Source organism: Phyllobates terribilis, unplaced genomic scaffold (assembly GCF_046119375.1).
Source record: "Phyllobates terribilis strain yellow unplaced genomic scaffold, ASM4611937v1 Scaffold_12__6_contigs__length_324123572, whole genome shotgun sequence".
NCBI classification, from domain to species: Eukaryota; Metazoa; Chordata; class Amphibia; order Anura; family Dendrobatidae; genus Phyllobates; species Phyllobates terribilis.
The window spans coordinates 193,796,447-193,821,441 of record NW_027362772.1 but is presented as its reverse complement, the minus strand read 5'-3'; the positions used below and the strand labels follow the sequence as shown (position 1 = coordinate 193,821,441).

Genomic DNA, 24,995 nt, shown 5'->3' with positions numbered 1-24,995 from the left:
CTCATAGACTTGTATTGAGAGCTTGTGACTGTGACTTCTGACTTCGAGCCAGTCAGAAGCTGCGGTCACAAGATGGCATCGATAGAAGGTAAAGACGGTGGCGGGTAAGTATAAGACTATGGGCAGGGACCTTAGATTAGAAGCACCACTCCAGTGCTGAAAAAAAACCAGCACGCTGGAGAGGTGCTTTAAATATTTGGCATGATAAGAAAGACAAAACAAAATGACTTCAACAACAAATACTGTAAAGATTCATCTATATTTACATGCAGATTAAAAATATTAACTTGAGAAAAGATTTGTATAAATTTTACAGCAAATCCAAAAGTCTTCTTGGATCCAATGATGTTTCAATGCTATGATGTCTTCAAAGATGACAAAATATCCAAGCTGGAGTACATGACAAAACGAAATCAACACAGGTGGTCCACTTGCTTCTGTTAGGATACAATGAAGATGAAAATTTGTTTATGTACAAATATACAGTAACAATATGCAAGAGGAAAATGAGGAAACTTACAGTGGACGTTTTAATTATCCAATTAAAAGGTAGTTTTGAGTAACTGTTTTAAAGAAGACCTGTGAAAAGTTTTGCCCAGTTTTTGCTATTTTATTCGTGTTGCTTTCCGAGTATGCTGATTTTTTTTTTACAAAATCTGCACCAGGGTCTCAGAGGTGGGGTAGTTTTTATTTAGTGCTAATTTTTATGGTCCTTACAAAGGTGCATGGCTCACAGATTCCTTGGGGACGTGTCTTTAGGCTGCTCTGCATTATTACTCTGTGTTACGTCTATCTGTGAAAATAAGTAAGAAGACTCCTATCTCTGAGATCACATGAGGGATTTAAAAAAAGAAAAATTGCATACTCGGGAAAGCAGAAGAAATAAAATGAGAGCAAAAACTGACCCATTGTCGCCTGGTGAGAGCTGCTTTTTAAAATCAAAAAGAATAATAGTAAGTCCCACTATATTGATCCTGACATTGTGACAGCATGTTCAATTCACAGATTGCTTTACTAGTTACATATTTGTAGAAATGTTGTGGGAAAACAGAGAAAATCACAGAAATGTACCATGGAAACTAACTGTATGGTACTGCAGCCATTTAACAGGTCAGGGTTTTCTCTTAAGAATTGTTAAACAACCAAAAATTCTTTAAAGGAACCTGTCACCAGAAATAAACGATACTAAACTGCAGATATGGTGTTAATCTGCAGGTTAATAACATTCTTAACCTGCCTGGAGCCCACACTTTTAGCCAGACTTTATTCCCCCCTAGAGTTCGGGTTTCAGTCACGGAGGCGGCGCCAGTTCAGTCAACTTTTACATGCCACTGTAGATCTCCTTCCCTTCTGAGCACTGCTGTGTGTCCAGTTTCCAACCACATATACAGTATCTGCATACTCAAGAAAAACTGCACAACAAATGTTCTCTTGCTACCCTTGTGAACATGAAAAATTTGGGGCTAAAACAACACGTCAGTGGGAAAAAGTATAATTTCTCAGTTGCTTAACTGGGGGATACAGGAACCATGTTTTTTATGCTGACACTTTGAGGCTGACATTAAGAATAGATCTTAAAAAAAAAAAAAAAAAAGCTGACTCCTTCAGAATAGGCTACACTTGGGCAGCAGACACTCAGCTATTCAATTTTGCTTAGTGTCATTCTGAAGCAGACATGGGTCTCAGTAGCAGACTTTTCTCAGCCTTGGTTTGGTTAGGATCTAACCTTTTCTCTCTCTTTTTTTAAGGGTCCGGATAATCGTTAAAGATGGGTAACAGAGTAGAATGCCACTCTGTTTCGGACCACTGAGCGATGGGGAGTATAGCCTGCACTTGTCTGCCTGTATCCTCTATTGTTGGGAAATAAAACTGTGTGTGTACCTTAATGAAGCAGGCAATCAAGTACTTGGGGCAGTTGGTCCTTTTGACTTTGACTCCTGCCCGTTCGCCCACTCCTCCCTCCACAGCGTGGAGTGATTGCATGAAGCAGATTTTTCAGACTGAGTCCAGAACTCCCATTTTTGTAACAAACGCCCCAGACACCACCCATAACATTCAGATAGACCTTTCCCAAAAATCTCCTCTTCTACCCGATTTCTGGGTCATATTATTTACCGGCACAACTGTTGGTTCCGCAGTCCGTAAGGCTTTGGGCCTTTCGAATTAGGTTTATCTGACAAGGATTAAGAAAAATGGGCCTTAGACATTACATTTCTACCATTACATTTAGAAAGCCTCTTGTTCATAGGTTAACCCTAGAACGCATGACCGTAAAAATCTACACTTTCACATACCTGGGCCTTTTAGGCCCGTGTGCAAATAATAAATAAATGACCAACTGGAAATGACAAACAACTATATACCTGAGGAATACCTAGAGTTTCAAAATTCTAACTAAAGAAATCTTGCAGAAAATAGAAAACAATTAACAGGGCGGGCCTGCGAGGCCCCAGGTATGCGTTCTACGGTTCAAGAGGTTTTCTATGGCGCTCCTATGGTTAATTTTGGCATGCCTGTCTTGAGCCAGGTTGCTGCTTTGGCAATTCTGGTCCAGCAGAACTTGACTTGTAGGCCATAGGGCAGGACAGCCCACCTGGGCAGGTTGAACTCGGGGCCACCGTTTTAACCCCCTTGGATCTGGGGGAGCTCAATATGGTCTTGGTTGCCCTTCTGTCCTTTCCTTTCATGCCGATCAGAGATATCTCTCCATTTCTATTTCCAGCAGGGTGATTTTTTTCTTCTCTAGCGATCTCCTCCATCAGGCAAGGCTCTGAAGGGGCTCTAACCTGACTCTTTCCTTATCCAGAAAAGAGTGGTCTAAAGTTCAGCTCTCTCCTTTCTCCTCAGTGCATCCTCTCTCTTTTGCCTTAATGAAATTACTCTCCTTTCTTTAGGTATTTCGCCTCTTATCTCCTTGCAAGGTTATCACTAGTGATGAGCGTTACTCTAGGGCCCTCGGGTATGCACCGCGTATCGCGGGTGCTCGAGTGACATGTTTGAGTCCCCGTATGTTTCGCAGCTGTTAGACAGCCACAAAATAGGTGGGGATTGCCTCACATACACGGGCAATCCCCGCATGTTTTGTGGCTCTCTAACAGCCGCGAAACATGCAGACGAGGGGACTCGAACAAGTCACTTGAGCATCCGTGATACACGGTGCATACCTGAGCACCCTAGGCAAACTCGAGTAATGAGCACTTGCGCTCATCACTAGTTCTCCACAATCTGATATAGTCAGAGCTGTGCAGCTCTACCTGTCTCTAACAGCTCCATTAAGATGATCGAATGCCTTATGAATTGTCCCGGTATGCTCAGTTAAGAGATCATACTGCCTCTAAGGCTACCATTATTTTTAGGTTTCAATCTGCCAATGCGGAAGAACAGGCTAAGCTAGGGAGTCCCTGCCAGGACACAGTTCTCTCCCCTTGTGGGGTAGAAGCCTCCTGGGTTCTACATCTCCAGGCGTCTGTTCTTCTAACAAATAGGGCCATTACTTCTTTGTGGAGCTCTAACCATTGCATCTAGGAATGTACAGTACAGACCAAAAGTTTGGACACACCCTCTCATTTAAAGAAAGTTCTGTATTTTCATGACTATGAAAATTGTAAATTCACACTGAAGGCATCAAAACTATGAATTAACACATGTGGAATTATATACTTAACAAAAAAGTGTGAAACAACTGAAAATATGTCTTATATTCTAGGTTCTTCAAAGTAGCCACCTTTTGCTTTGATGACTACTTTGCACACTCTTGGCATTCTCTTGAGCTTCAAGAGGTAGTCACCGGAAATGGTTTTCACTTCTCAGGTGTGCCCTGTAAAGTTTAATAAGTGGGATTTCTTGTCTTATAAATGGGGTTGGGACCATCAGTTGTGTTGTGCAGAAGTCTGGTGGATACACAGCTGTAGTCCTACTGAATAGACTGTTAGAATTTGTATTATGGCAAGAAAAAAGCAGCTAAGTAAAGAAAAACGAGTGGCCATCATTACTTTAAGAAATGAAGGTCAGTCAATGCGAAAAATTGGGAAAACTTTGAAAGTGTCCCCAAGTGCAGTTGCAAAAACCATCAAGCGCTACAAAGAAACTGGCTCACATGAGGACCGCCCCAGGAAAGGAAGACCAAGAGTCACCTCTGCTTCTGAGGATAAGTTTATCCGAGTCACCAGCCTCAGAAATCGCAGGTTAACAGCAGCTCAGATTAGAGACCAGGTCAATGCCACACAGAGTTCTAGCAACAGACACATCTCTACAACAACTGTTAAGAGGAGACTTTGTGCAGCAGGCCTTCATGGTAAAATAGCTGCTAGGAAACCACTGCTAAGGACAGGCAACAAGCAGAAGAGACTTGTTTGGGCTAAAGAACACAAGAAATGGACATTAGACCAGTGGAAATCTGTGCTTTGCTCTGATGAGTCCAAATTTGAGATCTTTGGTTGCAACCACCGTGTCTTTGTGCGACGCAGAAAAGGTGAACGGATGGACTCTACATGCCTGGTTCCCACCGTGAAGCATGAAGAAGGAGGTGTGATGGTGTGGGGGTGCTTTGCTGGTGACACTGTTGGGGATTTATTCAAAATTGAAGGCATACTGAACCAGCATGGCTACCACAGCATCTTGCAGCGGCATGCTATTCCATCCGGTTTGCGTTTAGTTGGACCATCATTTATTTTTCAACAGGAAAATGACCCCAAACACACCTCCAGGCTGTGTAAGGGCTATTTGACCAAGAAGGAGAGTAATGGGGTGCTACGCCAGATGACCTGGCCTCCACAGTCACCAGACCTGAATCCAATTGAGATGGTTTGGGGTGAGCTGGACCGCAGAGTGAAGGCAAAAGGGCCAACCAGTGCTAAGCATCTCTGGGAACTCCTTCAAGATTGTTGGAAGACCATTTCCGGTGACTACCTCTTGAAGCTCAAGAGAATGCCAAGAGTGTGCAAAGCAGTCATCAAAGCAAAAGGTGGCTACTTTGAAGAACCTAGAATATAAGACATATTTTCAGTTGTTTCACACTTTTTTGTTAAGTATATAATTCCACATGTGTTAATTCATAGTTTTGATGCCTTCAGTGTGAATGTACAATTTCCAAAGTCATGAAAATACAGAAAAATCTTTAAATGAGAAGGTGTGTCCAAACTTTTGGTCTGTACTGTATGTTTTGCTATGAAATGCTGCAGCCTTTCAGAGATAACACGCTTCTAAATGTCATCCAGGGACAAAACCACTAGGATGACTAGCTCAAGAGGCAGTTACACAACAAACCCCAGCCCCAAGTGTGGAGCCAATGTGATGAAGAGATTCATAGTATAAAATCAAAATATCTTTATTGAAAATAATATTTTAAATAAACCATGAAAAAGCAGAATGCCATATAGGGGACAATGCTGCATCCTATAGCCAATAGGTACATAGTATCTCCAAAGAGAAATGAATAATTAGAAAATGAGGTACTGAATAGATCTAGTACTGTGACCCCCCTTTTTTGTGAAATTTACCTTCCATAAACACTATCATAACATCAGACTAGAGTATCACATCCGTGCAGTAAGTAACTTCTACATAATCAAGAGTGAAAAATGAAGTCAACTATTATCAACTGACAAAGAGCAAATAGTAACCATGTGAGGAGCCAAGTGGAGCCAGTGTCATATAAGGATCAAGTGATCAAATACATAGCTAAATGTGTCAGAACCAGATGACATGATCAAAATAAGGCTAAGAATAAATCAAAGTAACATATAGAGGTGTCAGGGATAGAAAACCCAGTTTGGTGGTCTCAATACCTGTATTAACCGGTGGATAGATACCAGGTCAGCGTCCCCTAACCACAAAGAGCGTTTCGCCACCAGCTTCTTCCTGGGGCGTCTATCCGTGACACCACTATATTTTACTTTGATTTATTCTTAGCCTTATTTTGATCATGTTATCTAGTTTTGACACATTACACAGTACTGTATCTATGTAGTAACCCATTTTCTAATTATACATTTCCCATTGGGGATACTATGTACCTAATGACTACAGGATTCAGCAGCGTCCCCCATGTGGCATTCTGCTTTGTTATTGTTGGTTTTAAATATTTTCAATAAAGATATTTTGATTTTATACTATGAATTTCTTCATCACTTTAGCTACATACTTGGGGCTGGGGTTTGTTGTGTATTTATCTTAGAGAAGTGACATTAAATTGATTATGTGGTCTTTGTGATTAAATAGTTCAAGAGACAGGTCTCCTGTGACCTTCCCCCAATACCCATGATGTGTGTATAAGTACAGACCTGTGAGTCAGGGGGAAGGGTATGTGGAGAAGGCTGCCTCTTGGACTGGTCATCCAAGTCACATTGTCTATAGCTGCTGTCACAAAGTAGGTTTTCTCTGACACACAACAGCATTTCAGAGCACAACATACATGACTGCAATAACATAGCCAGTCTCCATTCATGCTGTCTGTGGTTTGGGCAGCATTAATTTGATGACAGTTTTCCTTTATTGGAAATATTCAATTCACAATAATTATCATCAACAATACCTTTTGTGAACTGTTTTCTGGCAAGGCATTCAGGATTTACTCATTTCGCTCGGAAGGCTCATGAACCTTAAAAATAAAAACAAAAGATTATCTATACACACAGACATGTATTTAAGATATGTCTGTAGGTGCTGCCATTCTATACCATAAACTTACATGTGTTGAAACCAAAAAGCTCAATCATGTATGTTCAGAATCATTTAAATTGACAGGCACCTTCCACAATAATGTCTTATCTCACATCTGGTGAACAGTAAGGGTATGACCACCATCAGAACTTCTGCAGCTGGATTTTTAGGTTGATAATCCACCACATTTTACAATAGCAGCAATGTGGATGAGAATTTTAAATCCTCATTCACAAGCAACAGGTATTTTCAGTGCAGAATCTGACAGAGCAGACTTTTTCATTTGCTGCATATCAAGTTGTGGAAAATAACATCATATTGCTGCACTTCCCCATTGAGCTTAATGGGAAAGTCACAATAAGCAACACAGCCCATTTATTGTGGATTACCCGTGCTGGCTTTTAGCAGTTATAGCAGTGTTTCCATGCTGGTCTCATTACTAGTGGTCATATAGGGCACAACGTCACTACAGGAGACAGATATATATGGAGACCAGCGTGGAAACACTGCTAGGAGCAGCAGGAGCAGTGAGGGCTTCATCTTTACCATTTAAACAAACCACTGAAGCCTGTGGAGAATTTCTGGGGATGCATCATGTCAGCTGTGCTCCCAGCCGCCGACTGAGGCATGTGTGATACAGCTCTAGTCAGTTGAGACACAGATCTCAGGAGCTGTGAGCCTTCAGTCGGCAGCCCGTCCTAACACGTGACTAGGACAGGCTGGCGTTTAAAACTATATCAGGGACTCCATTTTATCATTTATCTCATTCTTGGAGAACCTCTTTAAGCAGGTAGTTCTCCGGAGTCCAGACTAAGAGGGACTTTTTACCAAGATTTTTTTCCCTAAAAAGTGCATGTTATAGTCAAAAGAACATGCAAAAAAAAACAACCCAAAAAACAAACAATTTTACCACTGCATGCGGTCATAAAATCTCCTTGTGGCGCTATTTTAATTACATCCGTTACACATGCAGTAAACCTCATTTCAGGTTTGAAATATCTAAGTCTCAAAAGATTAATTTACCTGTTGATTCAGAAGTGGAACTGTGGGTTTCTCATAATCACAAAAAGAAGAAATATCAGCTCTCTGGATATGGAGGTCGTTGCCGGATGCATTCACACGGTTGCCAAGTATAGAACAAAGGCATTGATGCAAAGTGGGCATAAAGCCGACAGCTTGCTTGAGTTTTACATGATTGACAGATACTAGTTCAGACAGATTTCTTTCAGATTCTTCAGTCCTATTATCCTTTTTTACCCACGTTTTTCTACGTGGATGCCAGGTCTCAAAATAATACTGAAAAACTTCTGCCGGACAAATGACCTTCAGGTCATTTAAATATCGCTCATAGACCTTGATTGAGCAAGTCTGTGAAAGAATATGGAGGAAGTTTTTAATTTGGGCTTCAACAGTAGTATCGAGGTGAGAGATTCTGCTATACATTATATTGAGAACTAAATGCATACAGTACCGCAAATTAGCATGTGGAAAATGAGCTTCCAGGGTAATTGGTTCTTGGATGTCAGGACTAAGCGTTACTAGTTTTACTTTGTTACTAATGGTGGGGAGAATCTTAAGAAGTAAGCCTGAAAGAAAAGTGAATATGCCATCAATCCCTTTTTTAGCAATGCAATAGGCACATGGTGTCCAACCTTCTCCCTTGACATCACAAAAAATAGTGTACAAATCAAAACTTTGACTAAATTCTAAAAAAACATCAATAAAGAGATATTCAGGAAAATTCTGAGCTGTATTTCTCATGGTGGAGGTCATCAGAAATATCTTCTTCACATGCAGTTTATCTTCCACAAATACCAATTTGACCTTTGCTTCAGGGTCAGTAAAGAAGAGAGACTGCAGCTCTGCTAACACTTGTGTGCGGTCCTCGAAAGCACCAGAACGAAAACGGAGGAGACGTTTTAAGTCACTTGGTTCCAAAAATTTCTTAGATATGTTGTTAGCAACTTGTGCTGGTAAACCCACCACAGGCGACGGCTTATATTTCTTCTCTGGTGGCGCCTCAGTTGTATTGGTGTCAGAATGATTATGATGCAAATTGCTTTGGGTGATGACTAGTTTGTCTTTCTGTGGACCCAATGTCACCTCGATGAATGCTGAACAGTTCGCCCTGAATAAAGAGAGAAAGGTTTCATGAAAATTCTTATTGTTGTTGTATACAATATAATTTAGCTGCAAAAGTCAGGATTTAGTCCAGATTTGTAATATTTAGTCTAAATTTAGTATTCATTACCAACTAAGGCTGTGTGGATAGATCTATATCCGCTTGGTAATGTGGACTCTGTTAGTTCCCCTCATCCTTCTGCTGAGCTGAATTAGTTTTGTGAGTAATAAACATTTTTCAAGTCCAGACACAAATGATCAGTGTGATCAAGATGTGGACTGTGACCTGGCCTCACACAGCATTAACCCTTTTACCCCCGAGGGTGGTTTGCACGTTAATGACCGGGCCAATTTTTACAATTCTGACCACTGTCACTTTATGAGGTAATTACTCTGGAACGCTTCAACGGATCCTACTGATTCTGAGATATTTTTTTCGTGACATATTGTACTCCACGGCAGTGGTAAAATTTATTTGATATGACCGGCGTTTATTTGTGAAAAAAATCTGAAATTTGGCAAAAATGTAGCAACTTTGAAAATTTGGATTTTTATGCTCTTAAAATAGAGAGATATGTCGCACAAAATAGTTAATAAATAACATTTCCCACATGACTACTTTACATCAGCACAATTTTGTAACTAAAATGTTTTTTTGTTAGGAAGTTATAAAGGTTAAAAGTTGACCAGCGATTTATCATTTTTACAACGAAATTTACAAAACCATTTTTATTAAGGACTACATCACATTTTAAAGTCACTTTGAGAGGTCTTTATGACAGAAAATATCCAAAAGTGACACCATTCTAAAACTACACCCCTCAAGGTGCTCAAAACCACATTCAAGAAGTTTATTAAAACTTTACGTGCTTCACAGCAATTAATCAAATGAGAAAGGAAAAAATGAACATTTAACTTTTTTTCACTAAAATTTTACTCTAGACCCCAATTTTTTTATTTTCACAAAGGTAACAGGAGAAATTGGACCCAAAAAGTAGTTGTACAATTTCTCCTGAGTACACTGATACCCCATATGTGGGGGGAAAGCCATTGTTTGGGCGCACGGCAGGGCTCGGAAGGGAAGGAGCACCCTTTGATGTTTTCAACGCAAAACTCGCTGGAATTGACAGGGGGCGCCATGTCGTGTTTGGAGAGCCCCTGATGTGCCTAAACAGTGGAAACGCCCCACAAGTGACCCGATTTTGGAAACTAGTCCCCCTTAAGTATCTTATTTAGATGTGTGGTGAGCACTTTGAACCCTCAAGTGTTTCACAAAAGTTTATAACGTAGAGCCGTGAAAAAAAAATCTTTTTTTTCCTACAAAAACAATCTTTTAGCCAATTTTTTTTATTTTCACGAGGGTAACAGGAAAATTGGACCCAGAACATTGTTGTACAATTTCTTGTGAGTATGCTGATACCCCATGTGTTGGAGAAACTACTTTTTGGGCGCAATTCAGAGCTCGGAAGGGAAGGAGTGATGCTTTGGAATGAAGACTTTGATGGAATGGTCTGTGAGCGTCATGTCAGGTTCTCAGAGCCCCTGATGTGCCTAAATAGTGGAAATGCCCAAACGTGCCTCCTTTTTGGAAACTATACCCCCCCCCCCCCCAATGAATTCATCTAGATGTGTGGTGAGCACCTTTGAGAACCCCCAGGTGCTTCACAGAAAATGATAACGTTGACTTGTGAAAATAAAAGAAATCATTTTTTCCACAAAAATGTTATTTTAGCCCAAAAAAATATTTTCACAAGGGTAACAGGAGAAAGTGGACCTCAAAATCTGTTGTGCAATTTCTCCTGAGTACGCTGATACCCCAATGTGTTGGAGAAAACTACTGTTTTGGCGCGTGTTAGGGCTCGGAAGGGAAGGAGTGACGCTTTGGAATGCAGACGTTGATGGAATGGTCTATGCGCGTCATGTCACGTTTTCAGAGCCCCTGATGTGCCTAAACAGTGGAAATGCCAAAGAAGCGCCCCCTTTTTGGAACGGATTCCTGATATGTGAATTTTATAATGTAGTGTCATATGTCAGTTTTGTAGGACAACCTAAAGAACACTACACAACTGACGTAGGACAACCTGACGAACAATACGTCAGTTGTGTAGTGTTCGTCAGGTTGTCATACGTCAGAAGTTAATTTAGTAATGCATGGAAGTATGGTACTTTTGAAGCATTCTTTCATGCACAGGCCAGGTTTGTCAGGGCAGGTGTAACATTGATAAATGGTGTCCTTGTGTATTCCCCTTTTGTAACACACTTGGCACCTCTTTTGTGACTTACCTTTTTTTCCTTTTTGAGGGACCTCCCCCGGGAATTGCTGGCCTGATACAATTCGAGGTCCTTCAGTTCCAGAAGTACTGGGGCCCACTCCGTCACCACTGCCTAATATCAGGGCCTTGATCACTACCTTCTGGAACTGAAGGTACGACTTAGAAGTCTGGCCTGCACATCGTGATAGAAGGAAAGCGCTGTGCATTGCCATCTGTACGATGTGCACGGCCAGCTTCTTGTACCACACCTTGGCCTTTCTCAAAGCACTGTACGGCTGGAGGACTTGATCAAAGAGATCAACTCTCCCCATGTACTTGTTGTACCCCACTACACAGTCTGGTTTGAGGACCTGTGTAGAGGAACCGCGTACAGTGCTGAAGGTACTGCCATCACCATGTATGGTGGTCAAGAGAAGGATATCCCTCTTGTCCTTGTACTTGACCACCAGCAGGTGGTCGCTACATTGGACTCTACTCTCACCCCTTCTGAGCTGCTGCCCAATTACCATCTTTGGGAGGCCTGATTTTAGAGGACAGTACCGCAGGTTGAGGTACCTCGCGCACAGAGGGACTTGAAGAGTGGGATGCTGGTATAAAATTTATCCATGTAAAAGTGATAACCTTTATCCAGCAGTGGGTGCACCAAATCCCACCAAAATTTTCCCACTCACTCCCAGAACAGGGGGGGCATTCAGGGGGTTCAATCCGGGAGTCCTTCTCTTCATAAACTCTAAACTTGTGAGTGTACCCTGAGGTACTCTCACACAGTTTATACAACTTAATTAAGTACCGGGCCCTCTTACTGGGCAGGTACTGCTGGAATCCAAGCCTCCCCTTTAAAATAAATTAGGGACTCATCCACGCAGATGTCCCTTTAGGGCACGTACACTTCAGCAAACTTGTTGTACTTGTTGTTGAAGGGCTCGATGACCAGCCGAACTTTGAAAAGACGATCATCGCGTTTAGGACACTGTGCATTATCGTTGTAATGTAAGAACTTATGGATGGCCTCAAAACGTGTCTGGATCATAGCCATGCGGAACACTGGAGTGTTATACAAAACGTTAAGACTCCAGTATTGCTGAACTTCTGGATCCCCGTATGAAAGGACAGGCTCCAAAACTTCATAATTTCTACTGCGTCTACAGGAGACAAGTTAGAAAATTATGACCGGTTTTGTTCCAAAAATTGAGCGTACAAATTTGTTTGGCCCACCATGAGGTTTACAAAATCCTCAGAGAAAAAGACTTTGAAAAAGTCTGTTTCTGTGAGGCCGGTGGTGTCAAACTTGATTCCTGATTCCGCCATGAAATCAGGAATCAGTGGCTCATAATTTTCGGGGGGGCGAGATCCATACGGGGTCAGCAGTGGGGGGGGCGCTGGTTCATCTTCTCTCCAGGGGCGACTGCATGGCGGTTCAGCAGCACCTGAGGAAGAAGAGGAGGACGACGAGGAGTCAGAAAAATAAAGAAAGGTGGGATCCTCTCCCTCACTGTCAATGTCGGAGGCAAGGAAAGCATATGCCTCCTCCACTGAATAGCGGGTTTGGGATGAGCGGGACATTTTTTTTTTTTTTTATGTATGTGGTGCGTGTATGTCAGTACTTTTATTTAGAGTGCGTGTGTCAGTGTCCATGGTGTAAACTTTTTTTTTCTGAAAGAAAAATATTAAAAAAATAAAAGGAACAACCGTAGGTGGTGCAAAGAGAAAGTGCGGATCAGTGAACTACGTTACCAATCAGCGCTCGGTGGCTGCTGGATGTGCGCACGGATGTGGTGCAAAGAAGGGGGGGGGGGGGAGTTTAAAACAGCGAGCACGAGTGCGGATCAGTGATGTGCAGTCAGTGATTTGCACTCGCCACTGCAGGACGCACGGGGGAAAAAAAAACTGCCAAAAAACCCGAGGAATCAAGTACTAATCAGCGATCAAGTACTGATCAGCTCTCGGTGGCAGAAAGGGGGGTGGGGAGGGGGTAAAAAGAGGGGGGCAGGGAGATTGGGGTGGGGAGGTGGATAAAGAGAGGGGAGGAGGATGAGGAGAAGATCAGAGATGGACTTACCAAAGTCTTCTCTGTTCTCCTTTCAGCAGCAGGAGGCCGGATCAGGAGCAGGGGACCGGGTAAGGAGCAGCAGCAGGTGCAGACCCGAGCAGCAGCAGCAGACGGGAGCAGTGACCGGAGCAGGTAGGAGAAAGGTCTTGTGTCACAGAGGCTTCTGTGGCACCACAAGGCCCAGCACACCAGCGATCAGAAGTGGGACCACCCTGTACAAATCCTCACCAACTGTGAGGAGATGCAAGGCGGTCACAGGGGGGTTATAGGGCGGAGACAGCCAGGTCACAGACCGGTCACGCACTCTGATTGGTGCAATCAATGTCATCATCAAACGTTCCAATCAGAGCCGGCTGGGGCCAGAGCTGCCATCATAGTGGGTGATAGGGCAATGACAGGCAAGTCAACGTCCTATCACGCGTTCTAATTTGGTGCGATCGATGTCATCGTCGATCGCATCAATCAGAGCGTGCTGGGGCCAGGGCTGGCGTTGCTAGGCACCAGCCTAGGATCGGTGCTCTTAGGAGCGCCAATCTTAGGCTGCACATCACTGTTTCAGGCAATCTGATTGCCTGAAACAGTGAGAAATGCTGTGATTGGCTATTCAGAATTGAACAGCCAATCACAGCGATCGTGGTTGCGGGAGGTGGCGCCATCCCCCCAGGATGATGACGCCATCTACACTAAGGTAAGATGGCGCCAGAAATTTAATGCGATCGCCGCGACTTCGGTCACGGGACAGCATTAAACATTATGAATAATAGTACATACATGATCCAATAGGCCCAGGGCACAGGGACATACTATTACTGATCACGTCAGAAAGGGGTTAATATACTTGCTTAACCCCTTTCCCTCCAAGGCTGTTTGCACGTTAATTACCAGGTCAATTTTTACAATTCTTACCAGTGTCACTTTATCAGGTGGTAACTCTGGAACACTTCAACGGATCCCACTAATTCTGAGACTGCTTTTTTGTGACATATTGTACTTCATGATAGTGGGAATCTTTCTTCTAAATGACCGGCGTTTAGTTGTGAAAAAAAATGGAAATTTGGCAAAAATTTTGAAAATTTTGCAATTTTCAAACTTTGAATGCTTATGCCCTTAAATCAGAGAAATATGTCATACAAAATAGTTAATTAATAAGTAACATTTCCCACATGTCTACTTTACATCAACACAATTTTTGAAATAACATTTTTTTTTGTTAGGAAGTTAGAAGGGTTAAAAGTTGACCAGCGATTTCTAATTTTTCCAACAAAAGTTACAAAACCACTTTTTTGGGACCACATCACATTTGAAGTGACTGAGGGGTCTATATGACTGAAAAAAAAAAAAGTGACACCATTCTAAAAAATGCACCCCTCAAGGTGCTCAAAACCACATTCAAGAAGTTTATTAACCCTTCAGGTGCTTCACAGGAATTTTTGGAATGTGGAAGAAAAAAATGAACATTTAACTTTTCTTTCACAAAAATGTTACTTTAGACCTACATTTTTTATTTGTGCAAGGGTACCAGGAAAAAATGGAACCCAAAATTTGTTGTGCAATTTCTCCTGAGTACGCCGATATACAATTTGTGGAGGAAAACTGTTTGGGCACACAGAAGGGTTTGGAAGGGGGAAGCGCCATATGACTTTTTGAATGCAAAATTTTCTGGAATCATTAGCGGATGCCATGTTACATTCGGAGAGCCTCTGATGTGCCTACACAGCGGAACCCCCCCCCCACCACAAGTGACACCATTTTGGAAACTAAACCCCTGAGGGAACTTATCTAGATGTGTGGTGAACACCTTGAAACCACAGGTGCTTGACAAAAGTTTATAACATTGTAACATTGAGCCGTGAAAATAAAAAATTCATATTTTTTTCCCCAAAAATGTTCTTTTAGCACCAATTTTTTATTTTCATAAGGGTAACAGGGCAAAATGTAACTCAAAATTTGTTGTAAAATGTCTCCTGAGTACACATATAGCCCATATGTGGGGGTAAACTACTGTTTGGGTGCACGGCAGAGCTCAGAGAAGGAGTGGCGGTTTGGAACTTAGACTTTGATGGAATGGTCTGCGGATGTCATATCGCGTTTGGAGAGCCACTGATGTGTCTAAACAGTGGAAAACCCCTACAAGTGACCCCTTTTAGACCCCTCAAGGAATCTATCTAGATGTGTGGTGAGCACCTTAAACCCACAGGTGCTTCACAGAATTTTACAACGTTGATCTGTGAAAATGAAGAAATTTTTTTTCTTTAAACAAAAATGTTGTTTTAGCCCCCAATTTTTTCATTTTCACAAGGATAGCAGGAGAAAATGGACCCAAAATGGATTTTGTTGTACAATTTTTCCTGAGTATGCCAATACCCCATATGTTGTCAAAAACTACTATTGAGGCACAGGGGAAAGTTCAGAAGGGAAAGAGCGCCAAACTGGAGTTCATATTTTGCTGGACTGGTTTGACAGTGCCACATTGGAATGTCACACTGGCAGAGCCCCTAAGGTACCAGAACAGCAGAACCCCCATAAGAAACCCCATTTTACAAACTACACCTCTCAATGAATTCTTCTAGAGGTGCAGTGAGCATGTTGACACCACATGTGCCTCACAGAATTTTACACCATTGGGAGGTGAAGAAAGAATAATTACATTTTTACCACCAAAGTTTTGTTTTAGCCCCAGATTTTGCATTTTCAAACTGGGAAATGGGTAAAAATAGCACCAAAATTTGTCACAAAATTTCTGCTGAATGTAGCCCCCATATGAGGCTGTACAGTACTGCTTAGCCACACGGCGAGACTCTGAAGGGAAGGACCGCTATTTGCATCCTGGAGAGCAGATTTTTCTAGAATAGTATGCGGACTCCATATACAGAGACACTAAGTACTAGAAGAGCAGAATCCCCCCTCAAGTGATCCCATTTTGGAAATTATACCCCTTTGGGAATTTATCTACAGGTGTGGTGAGGATTTTTACTCCATGGGTGTTTTCCATAAACAAGCAGCAGTGGATGTTGCGGAGTGAAAATTGCAAACTGTCATTGTAGTGACCAGTACGTTGTAGTGACTAGTACGTTATGCCCAGCTCATGCTTTTGGAGACATGCACCCGTAAATTAGGCGGGCTCTTATCACTACAGAAATGCCAAACATGTGGATGCTCACTGCGGTTTAGGCACACTGGGGCTCAGAAGGAAGTGGGGCATTTGGATTTCGGAGCACAGAATTTGCTGAATTTCTTTTTGGGGGCAAGGGCCATTTCGCTTTTCCAGAGCCTCTGTGCTACTAGTAACGTGGAAGCCCCTATATTAATGTTAACAGATGATGGACCTGAGTGGGGACTAGCTTTTTTGTGGATTGAGCCAAAATGTTATGTAAAATGTTCCCATTTATCCTATGCTCTACGCTGAGCACTGATATCGGGGTTTCCATCTAAGTCTCTGAGTGATGTAATTCAGATGAGACCCCCGAGTGATGCATTCACTATCATGAGGCAGCAGAGTTACTCTGGACTCCGTCTGGCTGCTGTTTAGCAGTGTCCTTTTTTTTTGCACAAAACTGTGGTGGATGGCACTGTTATGTGCACCTAAAAAAAAGACAAGCATCATCGGATCATAGGCCAGATGGTATCCACAGTGCCTCTATCTGCCTCATTAAAGGAAATCGTCCGCCGGGGTTCCGTCTGAATCACCTATGTCACAGATATGGAAACCCCGATGTAAACGCTCAGAATATAGCGCAGGATAAAAATGCGCTGAGCCTTACTGTAATCTTTGGGAGGCAGAATGAACCAATCAACAGAAGGGGAAGAATTGTTTTTATTTATTTTTTATGCCATTCCTTGTTCAGTATAAGTGATTAGACAACTTTATTCTTTGGGTTGGTGTGATTACAGCGATACCAGATTTATATCGGGTTTTTATGTTTGGCTGCTGTCACACACTAAAAAACACTTTTATGATGCAAAAACTAGTTTTTGCATTGCCGTACTTTGAGATATAATTTTCCATATGGCAGTGTCATGTGAGGACTTGTTTTTTGCTGGACGAGTTGACATTTTTATTGGTACCATTGTCGGGCACATGACATTTTTCATCACCTTTTATTCCAATTTTTGGGAGGCAAAATGAACAAAAGCCATCAATTCAAGAATCGGGTCACCATGGCGACGATCGGGACCCTGTGATGACCTTGCGGGGTCCCCGATCCAAGAGCAGAGGGGCTTCTGTCCCTCTGCCTGCTCGCTAAAAGCTGTGATCGCAGCATATAGGGGGTTAAAGTGCTGGGAGCGGTGCGGCTATCGCTCCTGGCACTGAGAGCCGGGTGTCAGCTGTCAGAATCAGCTGACACCCGGCGGCGATCGCAAAATCGCCTGGACGTACTCAGTACATCCAAGGCCAGGAAGCACTTCCAAACCAGGACGTACTGAGTACTTCCAAGGTCGGGAAGGGGTTAAATAGCTCTTCTGCTTTCAGTCTATATTGGGCCATAAGCTGATAATCCATTAAAAAAACTAACCAAAAAAACAAAACAATAAGCCTTACTTTCCTGTTGAAGCCGCTGCAATCCCAGCGCTGTCACTCTGCTGCTTCACACCGGCCTTGTGTACATGGATGCTGCTCTGACATCACTCCACATCACGCCGTCCTAGCCAATCACTGGCCTCAGAGGTTTTGTGCTGTCTACCTCAGCACCATCAAGGAGGCCAGTGATTGGCTGAAAAAGTCTTGTGTTGTAGAATCACTGCTACAGCCCTGTCAATCAATACCGGTGGTGGGCAGAAGAGTGGTGGTCCTGGTAGCAGCATGCCCATAACCAGGTAAGTAATGTTTCTTTCGTTATTTTAAAGTACCCATGGTGTAATTTTGACTTAAAATCAACAAACTATTTAAACTATTCTTTGTTTAGGTTCCCATTAAAGCCAGTAGCGATCATTAAATTCATGCTGCCCGAACTAGGGCAGCATGAATCCGAGCCTGGCTGTGCGATTTTAGCTTGGCTCGTGTTACTCTGAAATGCTGCGTATCAGAGAAGACATCATTTGAAAAGTCGGCTGAGGACTATAGGTAGAAACGTGACTAGTCTGAGGGGGCTCTGCCCCACTACAGGTGATTGACAGGTCTCTCTGTGTACACAGCATTAATCTAATGACAGGTTCCCTTTAACAATAAATGTTCAAGTTCAATTGGAATATAGTACAGGATGAGGATGATTGGGTGTGCATAAAATCTGTAATGAGTTATCATCATCTTTTGATTTATGAAGTAAAAATTTAGTACTCAAAAAAATAACCAACGTATCTTATCAGAGATCTGCTCATTTCTTTGCCAAAATTGATCAGTCATTATCAAAATTCTCAATTCTGAGGTAAAATCTGTATTCAGTGAATACAGAATTACCCATTACTGAGATAGGAGTTGGGAGCTGCAGATGCCTCAGGCACCCCACCCATAGCATCCAGGTAGACCTTTCCCAATGGTCTCCTCTTCTATGCGATTTCTGTTGGGTCTGCGGTTCGGAAGGCTTCGAGCCTTTCGGATTAGGTTTGTCTGAGAAGGATTAGGGCACATGGGCTTTAGACGTTACATTTCCACCATTACATAGGTGAACAATAGGCTTTCTATAGCGCTCCTATAGTGATACCCTCCTTTTCATTTTGGCATGCCTGTCTTGAACCAGGGTTAAATTCCAAGAGCCAAGTTGCTACCTTGGCTATTCTGTTTCATCAGAAGTTGACTTGTAGGCCATAGGTCAGGACAGCCCACCTGGGCAGCTTGAATTAGGGACCACCGTATTAACCCCGTTGGATCTGGGGGAGATCAATCTGGTTTTGGTTGCCCTTCAGTCATGTAAAGTGCTGCGGAATATGTTGGCGCTATAGAAATAAAAAATTATTATTTCCTTTCATGCCGATCAGAGATATCTCTCCATTTCTACTTTCCAGCAGGGTGATTTGTCTCTCTCCAACGATCTCTTCCATCAGGCAAGGCTCCAAAGGGGCTCTAAACTGACTCTCTGCTTATCCAGGATAAAGTGCTGACGTTCATCTCTCTCCTTTTTCTCAGCACATGCAGCCACGGCCCCACTATCAATATTTGGTCAGTATTTTTTCCTCAGGAGTGGGAGCCAAAACCAGGTGAGGAACAATCAGAGAAAAGGTATAATAGAAACTAGTCACCAATTCTGCATTTTGTCACTCACTCCTGATTTTGGCTCCCACTCCTGAAAAAAAAAACTGACCAAATACTGATAGTGGGGCCGTGGACTTTGAGGAGATTGCTCTTTCTTCTTTTAGGTACTTCACCTCTCATCTCCCTGAGAGGTTCTTACGCTAGCTGACGTAGTCAAAGCTGTGGAGATCTACCTGTCTCTCATAGCTCTGTTCAGATGATCAAAAACCTTATGAATGATCCCGGCATGCTCAGACAGAGATTATACTGCCTCTAGGGCTACCATTATTCTCAGGTTTCGATGTGTTAATGTAGCAGATAGGATGCAATAAGGAGTTCAAACTGTTTTTCACTGCGCTGCTGGTCATCCACGTGGAAAAGATGTCTCGAATCAAAAGATTCCAATAAGGAATTTTTATTTTTGTTTGTTACAAATTCAAAATCTACGCGTTTTGAAGTCTCTCCAACTTCTTCATCAGGATGGGGTATAACAAATCTAGGGCGCCCCTGCCACGACACAGCTCTCTCCACCTGTGGGGTAGAAGCCTCCTGGGTTTTACACTTAAAGGCGTCTGTCCTTCTAGCTCATATGGCCACTACTTCTTTGTGGGGCTCTTACCTTTGCATCTAGGGATGCAATTCTTAGCAGAAGGGTACTGCAAGCAGTACTGGTATTAGATTTTCCACCTCAGGGAATGCTTTAGGACAACCTTCATTGGGGGATACAGCACCCTCCCTTGTTTGAGTGGGGGGCTTGATTTTGCTCCTCCTATTGATTTTGCATTAACTGAGCAGCTGGTTGTTGGCTGCCCAGGTGTAGCTTATTGGGGAGCAGTCAGCTTTTTTTTCTAATATATATTCTTAGTGTCAGCAATATATAAACCCAATGAAGAATACGAAAAAGATTTTACTGTGATTACCAAAAATCTATATTTTTCATTCCACTTTCTGTTCACTCTTGTAAAGTAGCTGAAGAGTTAACAAACTTTCCGAATGCAGTTTTGGGGTGCACTTTTTAAAAAGGGGTGTTGAGGATTTTCTGACATATAGGCCCCTAAAAGTACCTTCAAAAGTCAACGAGAACCTGTCTATTGCTCAAAAAATGTAGTTAACCCCTTAAGGACATTGGGATTTTCCGTTTTCATTTTTTGCTCCCCTTGTTCCCAGAGCCATAGCGTTTTTATTTTTTGGTCAATATGGTAGTGTGAGGGGTTATTTTTTGCGGGATGAGTTGTACTTTTAAACGCCATTACTGGTTTTACCATATCGTGTACAGGAAAATGGGAAAAAAAATTCCAAGTGCAGTGAAATTGCAAAAAAAAAGTGCAATACCACAGTTTTTTTTGTTTTTTACCACGTTCACTGAATGCTAAAACTGACCTGCCATTCTTATTCTCCATGTCATTATGACTTTGTAGATACTGTGAAGAAGGTTCTCTACTGAAAAGTGCGTCTCGGGGTGACGCTAACCGCGGTTCATTTGGTGGCCGAACGACAATCCAGGTATATTTTTCCCTAAACAATTGGATATACATTATCTTTATTATTCATATATATATTCTGGGATTGATAATATCCAGTACATTGGGCATCCTGGATGTGATATGGGGATTGTTATATACATCATGGGGATGTTACATTTTTCATCCATGAGCTATTCAATCATGTGGCTACACTAATGGCATAAATAAGGATATTAACAATGTTGATTGAACACTGATATTTCCATTTCTTTCCCCATTGACATTCGCGTTATGTAAGTCCACTATCTGGGGCTGTTGCGTCACAATATTTTATCATTTTTTGTGATCATGGTCTTTTAATTCACATGGTTTGGTCTTAGCACTCTGTCTTGTTGGACATGTTTCGTATGTGTATTTACATGATGTAATAATTTTCAATAAAGAATTGTTTTTTACATATGAACAAGTGTAACCATCCTTTTCTCTGCTTAGCAGAGACCCCTCCTTTCCTAGATACCAAACATGTATAGGTTCTTTTTTACTTAAGGGGAGGGAAAAAAAATCCAAAGTTTGCTTTAAAAAAAAAAGAAAGCGCCATTTTTCGGGATCTGGGGCCGGGTGAGGGCTTATTTTTTGCGCGCCGAGCTGTCGTTTTTATTGATACCATTTTGGAGCAGATGTGATGTTTTGATCGCCCGTTATTGCATTTTATTGCACTGTTGTGGTGACCAAAACAACGTAATTCTGGCGTTTAGAATTTTTGTCTCGTTACGCCGTTTACCGATCGGATTAATTCTTTTTTTATATTGATAGATCGGGCGATTCTGAACGCGGTGATACCAAATTTGTGTATGTGTTTGTTTTTTATTTTATTTTGAATGGGGCGAAAGGGGGGTGATTTAAACGTTTATATTTTTTTTAATTTTTTAAATATTTTTAAAAACCTTTTTTTTTTTTTTTTTTTTTACACTTTTTGCATGCTTCAATAGTCTCCATAGGAGGCTACTACTGCATACTACTTGCTTCTACTGCATACAGGCAGTGAGCAGATCGCCTGTATGCAGTAGAAATGCTCCTGTGCTATGAGCGCCGACCACTAGGTGGTGCTCATAGCAATCTTTACATGACAGCCACAAGGGTCTGCTGCAGACCCTGGGTTGTCATGCCGACGCATCAGTGACCCGCGATCAAGTGATGGGGTCACCGATGGGCGGGGCTAATGCCGCTGTCAGAGAATGACAGCGGCATTTAACTGGTTAACAGCCACAGGTAGATCTCGATTCCACCCGCGGCTGTTGCGGGCACATGTCAGCTGTATAAATCAGCTGACATGTGCCCGGTTCAGTGCGGGATCACAGCCTGAGCCCTCACTGAACCGGGGGTGATGGCCTGGGGTGAACTAATACGCCTCAGGCTTTAAAGGAGTTAAAGGGGTTGTGCCATCATAAAGCATAGAGTTAATCAAGCAGAAAAGGTGGAAATAAATAGTTTTGTAATTTATAGTTATTAAAATTATGCTCCATTCAAAAGATAACAAGCTTTTATTTTTTGAATTATGCTCTCTAGCGCCCCCTGGAATTATTTCATTCCAACCTAACAGTCGCCGATCAGCTGGCCAAGTTTGCGCAGTTCCTGTCATCATAAGAAGTCCAATTCCCCCCAGACTTGTGTGAGTGTGGGGAAGCGTCTGCTATCGGGCTCACACAAGTCTGTGAAGCAGAACGATCTCACCTGGAGGTCAGCTGTGCGGAGGTCAGCTGTGCGGAATCGGACACGCTCTGTGCTTACTGCAGAGAGCCTGCGCTGTCAGATGTGTGAGGGAGAATACGTTGTGCACACCGGGGGTGGGGAGTTGGGGGCAGTCGGACCTCTTATGATGACCTGCGCAAACTCGACCAGGTGATCGGCCACTGTTAAATAACGCCAGATAGGCGCCAGCGAGCAAAATTCAAAAAATAAAAGCTTGGTATATTTTGAATGGAGCATAATTTTAATCACTATAAATTACAAAACTATTTATTTCCACCTTTTCTGCGTGGTTATCTGTATTCTTTATGGTGGCACAACCCCTTTAAATACCTTGTAAAAATCCTTGAGCTCCCCCGATTGTGCTGCACTTTTCTGTTTTGCGATGCATCACCCCATTGCAGATATATTCACATTAGTTTATTCTGGAGCGCACTATTAGCCGTTTCTTCACAATCTTCTCTGTGGGTATACGCTGTCACCTTTCCTCCGAGACACGGACAATCACAGCTTGGCAGCTGATGTAGGAGTTTGAGTCTCAGACGCTGCCAAGATGTAATTGGCAGCATCTGGTATGGAGGGGTCAAACCACAGGACTGTGAACTACAAGACTGGGAAGAAATGTCAGGTTGGACTACAAGCAGAAATATCACATATCGTACTCCAGAAGAAACAAATGTGAATGCAATGCAATGGAGTGAAGCAGAGCAAAACAGAAAAGAGAGGCAAAGAACCTGACAGCTCATACATGCTGGCTGATCCACAGACATGTATCAAAAGTAGGCTGCGTGATTTCTGTGGCGTTTCAAGGAAGACATAGTTTACAAGCTGCCCAAAACTATTTGGACAGGCAGGTTCCTGGCAGCTGGGAGATGGCAGCTGCTACTGATGAGATTCTATGTAGATAGGTGGGGGAGGAGCTCGGCCACTAGCTCCTCCCATTACATAGAATTGCATCCATTGCAACTGCCATCTCAATGAATACAGATTTTTAGCTCATAATTGAGAATTTTGATAATGACTAATCAGTTCTGGCAAAGAAAGAAGCAGATTTCTCTAAGATTTATTACAAAGTTGCTTCTTTTTATGTGTACTATTAATTTATGAAATAACAATTAAAACAACTGTTACTCTTTAATCTTGAAACCATGATCCAGAGAGGTGAACTACTAACAAGATGAGGCTATTGTTCCAATGTTGTAGCGCAAATCTTCTTAACCTCTGAGGCTGACCTCACCAGTTAGGGGTAGGAGGCCGCCCCTCACCAGTTAAGGGTAGGAGGCCGCCCCTCACCAGTTAAGAGTGGGAGGCCGCCCCTCACCAGTTAAGAGTGGGAGGCCGCCCCTCACCAGTTAAGGGTATTGGGCTGACCCTCCCCAGTTAAGGGTATTGGGCTGACCCTCCCCAGGTAAGGGTATTGGGCTGACATTCAGAATAAATGGTAAGGCTTAGACATTATCTTGGGCTGTCTAGTGAGGTGCATGCATTATCTTTGTCAATCTTGTGAGCCCCCAGTAGAAAGAGCTGACAAATCTCTGCTGTGAGTGGACCTGATTTCCCATTTATTACACATGCCAATTATTTGACTGCCTGCATTGAATAATGCACTTCACCACAGTTATATCTCCCGACTAAACCAAGTTCCATGAACATTCATCTTAGATTGGGGGAGAGTGAGAAGGCCCTGAAACACATTAAATCGTTCACCATTCCCACCTAAATCAGTGCGTTCATGTAACTTTAACATTTATCAGGGCCTTAATTACAAAACTCTCCATCACATAGGGAGAGTGAATATGTTAAACTGATTGTGCTACATAATCATACACATTTATTCTGTAACTTCCCCTATCACCACAGTCTCCAATATAAAGTGAGTTTCTGCATTTTGCAGAAATATATTAAAAAAATTCAATGGAACTTACTGAAAGAAAAAACAAAAAGATCAGGGGCTTTATACTGCAGAAAAAATGACATACCAAGTGCAAAAAAGCTGTGCCCAGCTGTACTTCAAAGACTCATACACCGTTGGTACTATGGGCACTTCAGCTGTATCCTCTTCAACAAGTGGTGAAAAACGGAGATTAAATTTTTCTTTGGTAAATCCTTGTAAATATGCCCAGCATTCATCCCAGCTGATAAATTCTTTGCCATTTAGTTGCATTTTAAATGGATCTTCAGAATCCTATAAGAAAAAATGTGGTCCTTTTAGTGATTTTGGAAGAAATCTACAAACCAGACATTATTTACCTCTACAGAAATTAATTCAGAGCTCTTTAACATAAAATGTAGGTCTTCCCTGTATGAAGGTTCATTTATGAAAATACGAGCATTGGGCTTTGCAGTTATGTACATAAAAACGGTGTTCAATGGAGGCTCCTTGCATTGAAGAGTAGCTCCAGTGTTTAAACGTCCCGGAGGACATTGCCTACAGATACAACAGTGCTGCAGCCTGGTCCCGTCACTACCACTACATGCTTGCTAGCTCATATTACTCCACATGAAGTCATTGAACA

At 42.3% G+C, this 24,995-nt stretch overlaps 1 protein-coding gene across 1 annotated transcript in view; it reads right to left on the bottom strand.

Annotated features, from left to right (window-relative positions):
* Positions 1-240: 240 nt before the first annotated feature.
* The window catches only part of ZSWIM9 (zinc finger SWIM-type containing 9), a 68,062-nt gene continuing 43,307 nt past the window's right edge, over positions 241-24,995 (bottom strand). The window contains exons 6-9 of the mRNA XM_073656546.1: positions 24,459-24,664; positions 7,684-8,788; positions 6,533-6,598; positions 241-437 (exon numbers count right to left, since the gene is read on the bottom strand). Of these exons, the coding sequence (XP_073512647.1) occupies positions 6,569-6,598; positions 7,684-8,788; positions 24,459-24,664 (1,341 nt within the window). The 3' untranslated portion in view covers positions 241-437; positions 6,533-6,568. The remainder of the gene's footprint in view (positions 438-6,532; positions 6,599-7,683; positions 8,789-24,458; positions 24,665-24,995) is intronic.